This window comes from Athalia rosae, chromosome 2 (genome assembly GCF_917208135.1).
Source record: "Athalia rosae chromosome 2, iyAthRosa1.1, whole genome shotgun sequence".
NCBI lineage: Eukaryota > Metazoa > Arthropoda > Insecta > Hymenoptera > Athaliidae > Athalia > Athalia rosae.
The window spans coordinates 27153393-27166764 of record NC_064027.1 but is presented as its reverse complement, the minus strand read 5'-3'; the positions used below and the strand labels follow the sequence as shown (position 1 = coordinate 27166764).

General features: G+C 39.6%; 1 protein-coding gene across 4 annotated transcripts in view; it reads left to right on the top strand.

The window, feature by feature from the left end:
* The window catches only part of LOC105685740 (5-hydroxytryptamine receptor-like), a 31366-nt gene extending 23953 nt beyond the window's left edge, over positions 1-7413 (top strand). For all 4 annotated transcript variants that reach the window (XM_012400098.3, XM_048650493.1, XM_048650494.1 and 1 more), the window contains 4 exons: positions 1417-1563; positions 1904-2059; positions 3332-3492; positions 4330-7413. In XM_012400098.3, coding sequence (XP_012255521.2) covers positions 1417-1563; positions 1904-2059; positions 3332-3492; positions 4330-4801 — 936 coding nt within the window. In that variant the 3' untranslated portion in view covers positions 4802-7413. The remainder of the gene's footprint in view (positions 1-1416; positions 1564-1903; positions 2060-3331; positions 3493-4329) is intronic.
* The last annotated feature ends 5959 nt before the right edge of the window (positions 7414-13372 follow it).

Sequence of the window (13372 nt, the reverse complement as noted above, 5' to 3'; positions counted from 1 at the left end):
TACGTATATTTTACATATTATTTGTATACGTATACGCCGAACATGTACTTGCGTGGATACGCACGCACGCGGGGGTGCAGCGAACATTTACTGCCGCAGTAGAATCCGACTAGATTATACACGGATTGTGCGCATTGTGTAAACTGCAGTATATATGTACGCACAAAGGGCGGGGGGGGAGTACCCCGACTACCGCGAATGTGGGTGTGTATATAGGTACGTATATACGGCACATAACCCTACGGGTATGTAGGTTTGGGTGGGTTAGACGGGTATATCAAACCCTCTAGGGATCGCGCATACTTTGCCGCACAAGCTAGGATTATTGCCCCGTACATCGGGAATACAGCACATTTACATGTGTGTATCCACAAGTATGTACCACGTACGCATGTAGAGCCTACATTAGTCCGTGTAAACTACGACTACAGTACGGAGTACCGTACAGCCGGCGATGATTCTCGATTCTCCAAGATTGATTGATACCGTCCTGGTTACAAACGGCAGTCATTTCCTTTGAAATTCGACGACGAACGGGGAGAGAGGAGACGCGTCGCTTGAAAAAAAAGCACCGGGAATAATATTCGAATGGTAGACGATCGAATCGCGAGTTTGATTCGTCCGATTAAAAGAGTATCAGGAATCGCGATCTGGTGTTTTTATCGTCTCGAATTATCGGACGTTTGACACGCGTGTCCTCGGGAGAATATATTGTACGCGTTGTGCGTACCGGTGGCGAAAAAGTAAATCCGCGGATCAGTCTAACGATGTAAAAACTGAACGTGTGTGCGATAACATTCGTACGAAATCTAGGTCGTGTAATACCTGCGTGTAACGTAATGTACACACGGGTAAATTTCGACCGTGTACCGTACGTATAACGCGTACATTATTCGTAAACGGGGTACTTGGACGGTCCAGCTGCGTCCTCGCCCCGCCAGTTGTTTGTTCGTATTTAGTTGAAAAGTTAAACCCATTCGAAAGCCGGGCGCGCACGGGTTGTATGTACCTGTACCTATACGTTTAACTCCGTAACGCGCGGTGGACGTACTTTTTAATCACCGCGTGCGTACGGTACGCAACGACCGCCTACTTCCGCGTGTACGCGTTTCGAAACGTTTATTTCGTTTCACCTCCGCTTTGTTCTTCTCTCTATTTTTGTTCCTCGTTCAATTTGAAATTCAATTTTTTCTTCGACGGATTTTCATCTCCTCGCTCCCTCGAATACCCCGTCGTCGATCGTTCGATATGGCGAGTTCGAACGTCGGCCAAATTTTTGGCATCACCGGTCGACTTTATTTCTCAGTCGCATCTGTTCGGAATGAATGCCGCGCGTTTCGAATGATTTTCGGATGGTATTGAAATGAAAAAAAAAAAAAAAAAAAAACATGTCACTTTTTCACTACCGTGTTGCAGATTAATTCAACGGGATGGCCGCTGGGACCTGAATTATGCGACATGTGGACCTGTAGCGACGTCCTGTGCTGTACAGCGTCTATTTTACATCTAGTCGCCATCGCGGTCGACCGATATTGGGCGGTTACCGACCTCAATTACATCCAGGTGAGAAAATCCCGCATCCCAAATCGGAAAAATGTACGCGAAATTGCCCTTTTTTCATTTTATTTTTCATATCATGAATATTGCTTGGGAAAAATATCATAGCCTTTGATCGTTGCTACCACTTTGATTTTTACGAAAATTCCGTAAAACGATTTTCGTCATTTTTGTCGTTACTTTTCATATCGCGAGCAGAGGATTTTTCTCTCTCAAGTTTTTAACGGCGAAAACTTTAACCGGGTCGTTGTCGCACGGAATGTCCTCTGTATATGATTGGCGAATATTGTTTTCATTCTCTTCCTTTATTTATTTATTTTTTTCTCTCTTTTCAACTCAATTCCAGGCTAGAAATCCCAGGAGGATTGGGATGCTAGTTGTCGCCGTTTGGGTTGTGTCTTTGGGCGTTTCTCTGGCACCGCAACTCGGTTGGAAAGATCCCGGATACCTGGATCGAATCGCCGACGGCAAATGTCTCGTTTCGCAGGACGCTGCGTATCAGGTAAAAGTTTCTTTTTTTCACAGACATCTTACTGAATATACGTACATAGGTACGTGCATTCGTTCTTCGACTTGGATTTTTTGAAAAATGAATGCATGAAGAAATAAACAAGCAAACAAGAAAATGCCTAGAAATCTGAATAAAAAGGAAGAACGAGCAAAAAATCAAACTTTGTCTCAAGAAATACCGTCCGCGATTTTATAATCGAGTGCTCTAGTTTCCCGATGATCCAAATTTTTCTCAAGTCCCTCCCCCCGAGATTCTTCCGTCCGAAATTTTTTTTTACCATCTTCTCTTTTTGCGAATCTTGAGGCCGATTGAACTAGTTCAATCCACCCCCGTACCGCTTGAAATTCAACATTAGTTGGAGCTCGAAAAAAAAGTTCTGGAGACGAGTAATCGGGTTTTACTATCGAAAGCGCAATCCTTCTGTTCTCTAGATGAATGAAAATTTCGATTACTCCGAGTGAGTACAAAAAATCAAAATCAAAATTCAGGATATCCGATATAAGAAGAGAGAGAAAAAGGATTGGCAAAATTTTGTCGCAGCCCTCAATAAGGATATATGAATATCTCGTTGCTCATTTATTCATTTTTTCCTCGCAGGTGTAACATAGGGTGAAATTAGGTAAAGTTCGAACGGTAACGTCCTATGCGCGAGAACGAAGCTCGAGATATCGTCGTCACTCCCGGTTTACCCCGGCGAACGTAGGTAGTAGGTGAAATGTGTATAAGGACGCTATACGTCAACGTTGATCGTGTCGTACGAGTTCGTACTATACACGGTATAGATATGTACGGTGTTGTACGGTATAGTATATATACTACGCATAGGCTGCAGCTGTTCGTATCGGGCGCGGCTCGGCTCTGCGGCCAAGGTCCATTCTCCCCATTAATCCTCTTGTCGAATTTCTCTAGGTATTGATCTCCCGATCGATGTATACACCTATACGCGAACACAATTCACCCGCGTCGGGCTGCTGCTGTGAGAATTGCGATAGGTAATAAATATACCACGCGACCTGCAGATATACTTACATACGTGTACCCATATATATACATATACATATATATCCGTACGCCCTCGCGTATAGGTGTGTATATGATAAAATACGCCCGCGACGACGTACGTACCTACGTATATACCTATGGAATCCCATCTTTATTATCCCCGATAAATCACGCTTCGAATCATCCCGGCATTATCTATGGAGCAATTTTTTAATTGACAAAATCGCATACATCCGAACGTTTCGATTGATTTGTTGTCAGATATTCGCAACTTGCGCCACGTTCTACGTGCCTCTTCTCGTCATTTTGTTCCTCTACTGGAGGATATTTCAAGCGGCGAGAAGAAGGATAAGAAAAAGACCGGGAACCGCTGTTCAACCGCCCAGAGAACGACGAGGAATTTTGAGGCTCGTTACGAAAAGGTGAGCCCCTTGAAAACACGATTTTTCTATTTATTCCTTTTCCTCGCGACATTTTCAGTCGAACGACGCGACTATTACGGAAGGCGTATAACAAGTAGTTCCTCGATATGAATTACTAAAACTCTTCGAAAAGCTTGGAAAAGTCCTTGCGAAAAATTAGTCCGGTCGAACCGATTCCAATCAAAAATGTTCAGCATTCACTTACTTCTGAATGTGATCAGTCTAATGGACGGCTGCACGCAGCTGACGCGTACAAAGTCATCGTCTCCCTAGTCCTCGTTGTCCTGTACGTTTTATTAATTAATTCGCCGAGGTTACGGGGACGGAGTGAAAATTGTCAATTTGAGAAAAGCTCGCATTGCTCTAACTAACTAGATGCATAAATTGCGTCTCGCGGCGTTGGCAAAAACTCTTCCATAAAAAAGTTAATCCAGTCGTCGGTCGGGTTTTTCGATCGGCCGTTTCTAACACGTAATAAAGAGAAAATTTTCGACATTATCTCCAATTACGACGAATCGATGAGAATTTTTGCAAAACTTTCCACCCGTCCACTTTTTCGAAGCCGAAAACGACGGGGGGGGGGTGGGGGCGAGGGGTAGCTCGCGGACGAACGGTAACCGGGCGTCATAATTTTCGGCGGTAATTTCATTAGATGGGAAAATTATTTGGATTTTCTCCACTCGGCTGCGCGATAAATATTATTCAACGTCGGATTAGTCGAAACTTTGGTTGAACAAAAGGAAGCGAAATGAGAAGGGAATAACGAAGAGAGGAGAGAGAGAGAAAAAAGTGAGAGAAAAAGGAAAGAAATAGAACTGAAAAAAGCGTTGCCTTTAGGCCGAGGGAGGAGTCGACCACGGCGTTCACCATAACCCGATCAACCCCCGATCATTCCTCAGCGTCTCCCGAGAAGACGTCATCTTACAACGGTGCGAATCCCCCGGCAACGCCGGCAGCGGCGACGGCGGCCGCGTCGCCCCAACCGCCGCCCCCCGCACCGTCTGCGGTATCCTCGTCCGGTTCGAGAAAAACAAGAGAAACCATCGAAGCAAAGAGGGAACGTAAGGCGGCCAAAACGTTAGCGATTATAACCGGCGCCTTCGTCGCCTGTTGGTTGCCATTTTTTTCAGTCACCCTACTCCAGGCGCTATGCGAACCTTGCGCACCGCCGGATCTGGTGGCGAGCGTTTTCCTATGGCTCGGTTACTTCAACAGCACTTTAAATCCAGTGATCTACACGATATTCTCACCGGAATTCAGGCAAGCCTTCAAAAGGATGCTGTGCGGCGCTCGGGGGGCTCGTGGCTGACACTGGGTTTAACTGCCATAGGGGGTCTTCTCGAGAACGTCCTTCGAACATCGAAAAGGACGACCGTGAGATGGACACGAGGATCAAGGGTTCCGGATTTTATTTAATTATTCTCTCACAATCTCCTCATTATTGCTCTGCTTCGGTCGACATCTCCGTCTAGTCGGACGATTGATTCAAAAATCTGATTGTACATAGGGTTTCTCAAAAAATCTTTCTATAATTTCCGGTGTTCTGAAATATTGCTCTCAGAATTTTTCTTACTAACATTGTCTCCGAGTGTATAGGCGTACGCGGATAAAAAGGAACCTGCTTTTTATTTTTAATCTTCGAAAATCCATCCCTCATTTTCCAAAACCCCTAGGCGGTTATAGCGTATGATAGATATAATGTATAGAATCTTCAGAGAATCAAAATGTAGAAAATACGATCAAAAAATTAGACGAATGAAAGGAAATGAGAAGCGAGCAGTGTGTTTCGTACCTTGGAAAAAGACACGTTCGTGACCGTCGAGAAATAAGGCAATGATAAAAGGAATGAGACAAACAAACAAAAAATAAAGTAAAAAAACCAAATCAAATAAAAATAAAAATAAAATAAAATAAAGTAAAAAAGTAAACTTTAGATGTGTATAGAGATGAAGCTGGATGTTCGAGCAATACACATGTAATGCCTGATTTAACCAATCAGCGTCGTATTGATGGAAGACGCGTTCCCAAGACGCAAAGACTCTCTTCGGTAATTTAATTTACACCTGGGATGTGTAAGAGAAAATATACAGGTATTGTATACATATGTACGGCATGTTGATCCCCAGGTTGAAACTCTTGAAAAGAGTTCACTACGTTCGCACACCTCTTTACGTTTTCACCACGAGCGAAAATTCTCCATATACTTCTGCGAATATAGATCAGTTCACTACGTGTGACATCGATGCTTTTTCAGTCTTAATCATCGTTCGTGATATTTCAAAAACTGATCAACGTTTATTTATCCAGGTTATTTTTCTCCGATTCAGCTGAAAAATTTCAAATTACTTCAACGTACGTCGACCGACTTTTCATCTTTCAGTCTATCCGGGATCGGCGTGTTGCATAATTTTCCTTCACATCCAATTAGATCTGTGTGTTCACACTTTTAAATCGCATATACCTACGAGGATTTAAAACTTCAAGCATTTCGTCAGATCTAATTAAATACACAGCGATCTGTAATATCGGATCATTTTTAATTCACCTACATATATATAGTAGATCCGTCTGTGCATATCGCACCTCCTCTTTGAACTGAGCCGTACATTGGACTGGAAATTATACGTTAATTGAGAGAAAAAAAAGAACATTAAATCAAATCAAATAAAACATCAAAAGTGATCGCATTAGAGATTTTTTTTTTTTCAAATAAATGAATAATATTAATAATAATATAACGAAGAGTAATAGTATTGAATAATATTAATAATAATAATAATAATAATAACAATAACGATAACAATAATTTCAACGCTTGAATTGTGTCTTTATATGAACTCGAAATTAAAAAAACGATCTATTCTTCGTGGAATATCATTATAGTTAGTTAGATGAAAAAGAAATTTTTTTACAAAAATTTACGCTCTCTTTCCTGCGAATTCCAATTAATTCATAATTATTTATTTATTCGATTTTCTTCCACATCGGAATCGTATAAATTTCCGGATGAAAACTGCACGTTGATGATAAGTGCAGTTTTTTCCGAATACTGATTTTTTTTTTTATTTTCTTCAAACTTTCTTCTTCCGTGTAGTAATTACATTAATGAGGATGAAACTAGTGATATCAGTTACAACAAAAATTGTCATAATTATACGCTTGTTTTTTACCAAGAGATGTACCATATATTGTACATACGATGTATCATATTTAAATGCAACGTTGAAGCTTACCATTAATAATAAAGTTGAACGAAGAGAGGGAGAAAAAAAAATAGAAATAAACTAAAGTTCAGCTTTAAAGCACACGAATATAAATCTATGTCCGTATCTATCGTAAGTAGATGATTCAGAGTTATGTATATTATATAACCTAGCTATTTATCCATAAAAATACGAGTTGATATCTACATGCATATACGCGTACATACTTGAATAAATATCGTTAAAAACTCTCAAACTATAAATTGTACACAACAACGATATAAGCGGGTAGTTAAATATGTGATATATTTCAACTGCAGCGTAAAAATTTATTTCTCCGTGAAAAAAAATTGAACCGAATGAAGAAAGGGAAAAAAGAGAAATTAACAAGTATATAGAGTACTACAATTATACCAATTCAAAAGTACAGAGTACACGATTGTGGTCGGGTACAGGAGGAAAAACTCCACTGCACATGAGATGAAGAAAAAAAAAAGGTCTTTGGAAAAAAACTAACAATTTCACATGTTTATTGCCACAAAAATTAATCAGTTTGTTATATAACTATATGATATACATATGCATAAATGTTTGTAGAATAGAAGAAAAAAAAAATCGATGTACCTATAAGTACGTAGTATAGTATATGACATGTAAATGGAGAACACAAAAGTTGAAGGAAGAAAAAAAATATTGAAAAAACCACAAAACAAATTCAGACTGATGATATCGTTATTGATCGTTTAGGTTGATCAAATAATTATTAGCGGATGCGGCTCGAGTGATATCGTTATCCCTCTTGTTGTAATTATGATTTTCGAGTTACGCTCTCATGATATTTACAGAAAGTGAACTAACACCCGATTTCCATGTCTACCCACCACTTGAGCCCCAGAGGTGGTTGGCAGGAATAAATATCACAGAGGAACGTCGGATGCGCGTACGATTTCATTTTTCAATTCACACCTCATCGTCTCTAAATTGTTTCTGTCATTGTCATTATTTTTTTTTTTTTTTTTTTTTCATTTCAGCGAGTGAATGAGTGTGCCTAATTCGTCGTGCAGGGCATAGCACGTAAAATCAGTTTAGCATAATCTTGAAAAAAAAGAGAAGAAAAAAAAAATGATCATCGTCATTTGTCGTTGTTATTATTAATTTGCAATGGGTCCAATATATTTAACTACTATCAGTTTTTTTATATGAAAACGAGAAAAAAAGGAATCACAGCTTAATGTACCTACGTCATACGATGATATACGTATCGCGTGCGGACTCACCCCGGAAGGTCGTATGCCCCGCGCAGTTTGACATGATTCTTCGGAAGAAGAGCTGATGCAGAGAAGAAAAAAAACAAAAACGAAGAAAATCGTTGACCCTGAGTTAGCGGAACGTGTTAGGGAGAGGAAATTTCTTCAAAATGCGCTGATTTTAATGCATTCTATTTTTCACAGGCGCTTATCGCAGCTTCGGCGTTAAAATCGCGTTAGTGACGCTTACGACTTTCTGGCACCCCGGTCACGCGATACACCTGTGCGCGTATACATTTACGGTATATTATGAATAAAGTGTAGTGTAATCTGTGTATCATAAATTCGATGTACAAAAATCGTATGAATTTAAATATGCTTGTAGGTGAAAAAAATAATTGGAGAAAAAAAAAAAATAAATAAATAGGACGTCGTGCGGTATATACCTGAAATGACGATGATTCGAAAAAGAACGATAAGGGAGATTAAGAAATTCTGAAAATCGATATTAGGAAAATTAGCTACGTACGATTATACATAAATAGCATAGATATATTGAACTCTATGATAAATAGTATATAACTCGCCACAGATATAAAAATGCCACGCGTGGTGGTGGTTATACACATATTCGGGAATACGGGGTGGCATTTTTGCAGCGCGTTAAATTATAAGTTTAGGTGCCAATCGCAATTACCTACGTCTTTACGAGTAACGATATATTTACATCAAGTGTGCGTGTATCGAAATAATTGTAACAAAAAAAAATTTGAAAGAAATATTTAATTGATTCACTCGACGAATAGGTAATCGAAAAACGGCGTTATAATAATTACGATAATAACACATAAATGTAAGCACATGTAACACCATGGATAGATGTAACGATGAAAAAAAAAGAAAGAAAAAAAAAAAATTATTTTCAACTATTATATCATGTAATTAAAAGTATGACTGGAACGGAAGAAAAAAAATAGTTATATCTACCACATAAGTATAATATTAAATATAACGTAATATGTTATACATACGATAATTTCTAATTACGGAGTGTGAAGGAATTGGCGAAGTAATGAATAATCATACACGATACAGTATAATCACGCGTGATTTGAAATTTTATGCTGAGCACGATCTATACGATACTTTATCGGCTATCCTATACCGATAAATAACAAATTATTAATACCGATGCATGGACTATGTATATATATATATATAACAACGTGGGTATACCACACGATACACGTAAACCACGTTGAAAATGATGTTGCGATAAAGGTGAGACGTGAAATTTTTAAATGTATCTCATATATAGTAATATATAATACAGGCATTATACGTATAATTAACATCACGTAATCGAGACGATAAACAATATAAGTAACACACATATACCGATGTACACCTGTATATATTAACCGCGCTGTATTATTGATTAATCAATTAATTAATTATCATATTACATGCATATTATACGTGCATTATATCTAAGTGTATGCAATTATACATGCATCATTATGTAATGCGCGATGTATCGTTGAGTTTTAATAAATGATTAAATGAAACCACGTACAACAATGATAATGATAACGACAATAACGATGCTGATGCGTTAGCGAATTCTTCCCGATTAGCCCGATTTCAATCGAATCCCGCGCAGCGTAATTAATTCGCTTTATTTCGTCGGCACTTAACTCGCCCTCGCCCTCTCCTGTACTTCACCTGCAATATATCCGCCTGATTTCAATCGGAGTTTTCCCAGCCATCGTTACGATACGTATATTATACGTACCTACTCTTGTTCGATATACCGCGCACACACGTAGATAACACGCGTCGTCGGAATCGACCCGCCGCGATATACCCGTAATTTTTATAGCCACTAATTTCAGCGTCGCGGATATCGAAAAACATAGGGGAGGAAATAATAGAAAGAGGAAAATTAACTCCAACTTCCGGTACGATATGGTTATTTTGATATCTACTCGTCAATCGGAACCGGTCAAAAGCGACGCGCGATAGCCATTAAGGTAAGCACCGGTATCGATTACCCGTTACGCTACGTACGTACGTACCCACGTATAGGTATAAGGTGTACGCTTTACCGTACTCCGTACCGCGGGTGAACTTGAAATTTCCTAAAATATGAACGAGTCGCTTTTTCCCGGGGGAGAATTACGAAGAGTAGGTCTGCCTATCTGTACTACGTATGTGTACGCGTGTAACGGTCGGGGCGAATATCTTTCGCTTTGGGTAGGTAGAGGTATGTGTATTGAATTCAACTTTTCATTTTTTTTTTTCCGCCTTCCCTTTCTTCGTTTTTTGTGTCAGGGGTGAGGAAAAAAGAATCGAAAGATGAAAATTAATGTCACGCTTCGACGTGGAATAAACCACACACGTATTGTACAGGTGTAGGTTATTTATATATATATATTTCGTTTTACTTTATTGCACACCGGTACACCCACCGGTGGTCGTATAAAAGCGGAACGTATATAAGAAAGCGAAAATCGAACAAACATATATTATTATACCACACACACACACACACACGTGGGGAACGAAAGAATGGTTCTGCGATTATAAAATAATAACTGCCATTCGTTTTCAATCAGGAGGGCAAACAATGGTCAATCCAAAATCGAATTATACGTGTGTATAGATATGTATTCACGTGCACGTAAAACCCCGTAAACGAATTCGGTATAGGTACGGGAGAATCGATTCATTTTTACCTCCTATCAACGAATTTCGTCCCTTAGATTTATAGTTATGTATAAACGGTGGGTTGAGTAAAAACCGGCGAATATATTTTTTTTATTTCGAGTTATATACCCGCGCGGATAAAAGTTGGCCGCCAGATAGAACGTGTGTTATGGCATTTTTTCTTTTCTCTTCGCTCTCATTTCGTTCAGCAGGATTTGATATACGCGCCCAATATCAATCCACGTACACCCGATTCTCTTTGCAGTTATTATCTGTATTTTATAATCCAAGAGGACCACGACGACGACGCACCATCGGGGCGAGTTGCGCGGGTAACAAGAGAAAGGCGTTATCGCGTACCTCCCGTAACCCTTTAAATTTTTATGTAATATACGTACGTGATGTACGATACGTAGGTACGCGCGCGTACTTTCGTTTCGTTTTGGTACTGGTTTCGGTTTTGGTCGAGTACATAAACTCGGTGGTACATGGGAACGAGGACGCTCGAGCGAACGTGGACTAAGATTAAATGCCCTGGTGCCAGGTCCGTTTTCGCATTTCATTTGTTTTATTCCGTGAAAATGTTCTCTCCGCAGTCTCCGCGCGAATCTCGCTATTCTTCCCTCCTTATGTTCCTCTCGTGCGTGATTTAATTCCCCTTTCGTTTATCATTCAAGTATATATTTGTATGTACGTTTACATATATGTTACACGTCTATACGGATTACGGGGAAATACATAGATCTTCGAACGGGGCGTAGAGCCCAACTCCGCGGAGCTACTTTGTTTTACGCGTATGTACGGAAATTAATATCCTATGAATCGCGACGCCGATTTGAAAAATTCACGAACTGAAGCGACCTTTGCACGAAACGTTACAACGCGATATAGGAGGTGTCGAGTGTGCGACGCCAAGATAACCGGAAAACGAAATGGCGTAAGCCACAAAAAACGAAGATTTTGCCAAAGGGGCATCTCTTCTTGCGGCGAGTTCCGTATCGCGAATTTCGTTCGAATAATTTCCATCGAAAAAAAAAGTTCCGTAGAGGGTGTGCGAAAATAGAAACGTGATGGAAGCAGACACCAAAACTCCCGGCGTCTTTCGAAACTATCTTGCTTTCAAAAACTTCATTTCCCATTTTCCGCTGCCTATTGTTGCATCCGCACGAGCCAATAACGTGCGATGTTTTATACATAGATAGATTTTCCGCGAGGAAACTTTTGACGTCGTATTAGCCTTCCAACAAAACTTTTAACCCCGCTTGTGCGGTGAATATATAGCCGAGTTATTTTACATCCCCCCAATTTTTTTTTCCCCCTCTTCATTTTCCTTTTTCTTTTTCCTCTCTCTCTCTCTCTCTCTCTCTCTCTCTCTCTCTCTCTCTCTCTCTCTCTCGTTTATTTTCGCGGGTTTTCCGTGTCACGAAAATTGAACTGCAAAGAAGTTATACCCGATTAGTACCTACGAGTAGATGTGTATTACAGGGGTATCGTTGCTATCATTTTTTAGTTTACTAGTATTCTTGAAGTTTTTTGCTCTATAGAAATTTATCAAACTCTCAGCGAATATGGTTACCTATTAATTACGGAAAATCGTGTCTGAATTCAAAAATAATAGAAATCGGATGTAAAATTTCCGGGTTCTTTTAACTTTGAAAATAAATTCCATCCGCATTCATATACTTCGTGAAGAAATGGAAATTCAAATGCTAACTGCATACGTACTCTTCCATATACTTTTTTTTTTTTTCATTCACATCCATTCAATTCGCGTTCAGATATTTTAAGAATTTCGAGCTAAATAACGAAATTTTCACTCTCCTACGATTTATCACACCAAATTTTCTTGACCTTTCATCAAATTTCTGACTCTCGATTATCGAATATTTTTTTTATTTTATTTATCAATCCTCTCCGTCGTCGTCATTAGGGATGTTTTTTTTCATCCAGCCGAGTCCTGTTCCTCGGGATGTTGTATCCTTTCGCTAGAGCTTCAAGGCTGTAATCGTGAGCCTTTTATATGAGAAGATCCTTTTTATATAATGTACATATAGATAAAGTATACCCCTACAGATATAAAACGGGGTACGCGTTCGAGTCAAGCGATCCTCTTCGAAATCCCAGGGCGACGTATAAAGGGGCCGGGTGGTTCAACACGCGTCCAGTTTAGCAGGACTCTCAAAGTGTTCAGGAGCATTAAACGTTTTCTGCTTGTTCCTGCTGCTTATGCCGCTGCTGCCGCTGGTGCAGTCACGTCGGGTAAAGAACCGTCCTAAGCAAACAAGCTTTGACTTTCAAGATCAGCCCTAAAATCGCCTGAATTTTTTTTCTTCCATTTTCGCCATTTTCTTTATTTTTTGCCGAGTCTGCAACAGATTACCGCCGACTTTCGACGCGTTTCAGTCCTCGGCTGCCCGGGATTGAAAAAGAAAAGATCCGAAAATGAGAGAGAAAAAAATTATGTAACAAAATAGAGAGTGGAAAGAAAAAAATTAACAAGTTTCACCTTTTTTTTTTCGTCTTTCTTTCCCGTTTCTTTTTTTCAACGTTCGCGAGGTTGAGGTGCGGATGTTACACAATTTGTAGGTATACGTGCAGTACCTATGTACATATATATGTAGATCAGAGAAATTAACCCTGTAATTACAGGGTTATGTATACATAGAGATTTATTGCTTCTCTCCGAAAATGCGGGGTAACCGTTAATACACGGCCATGTTT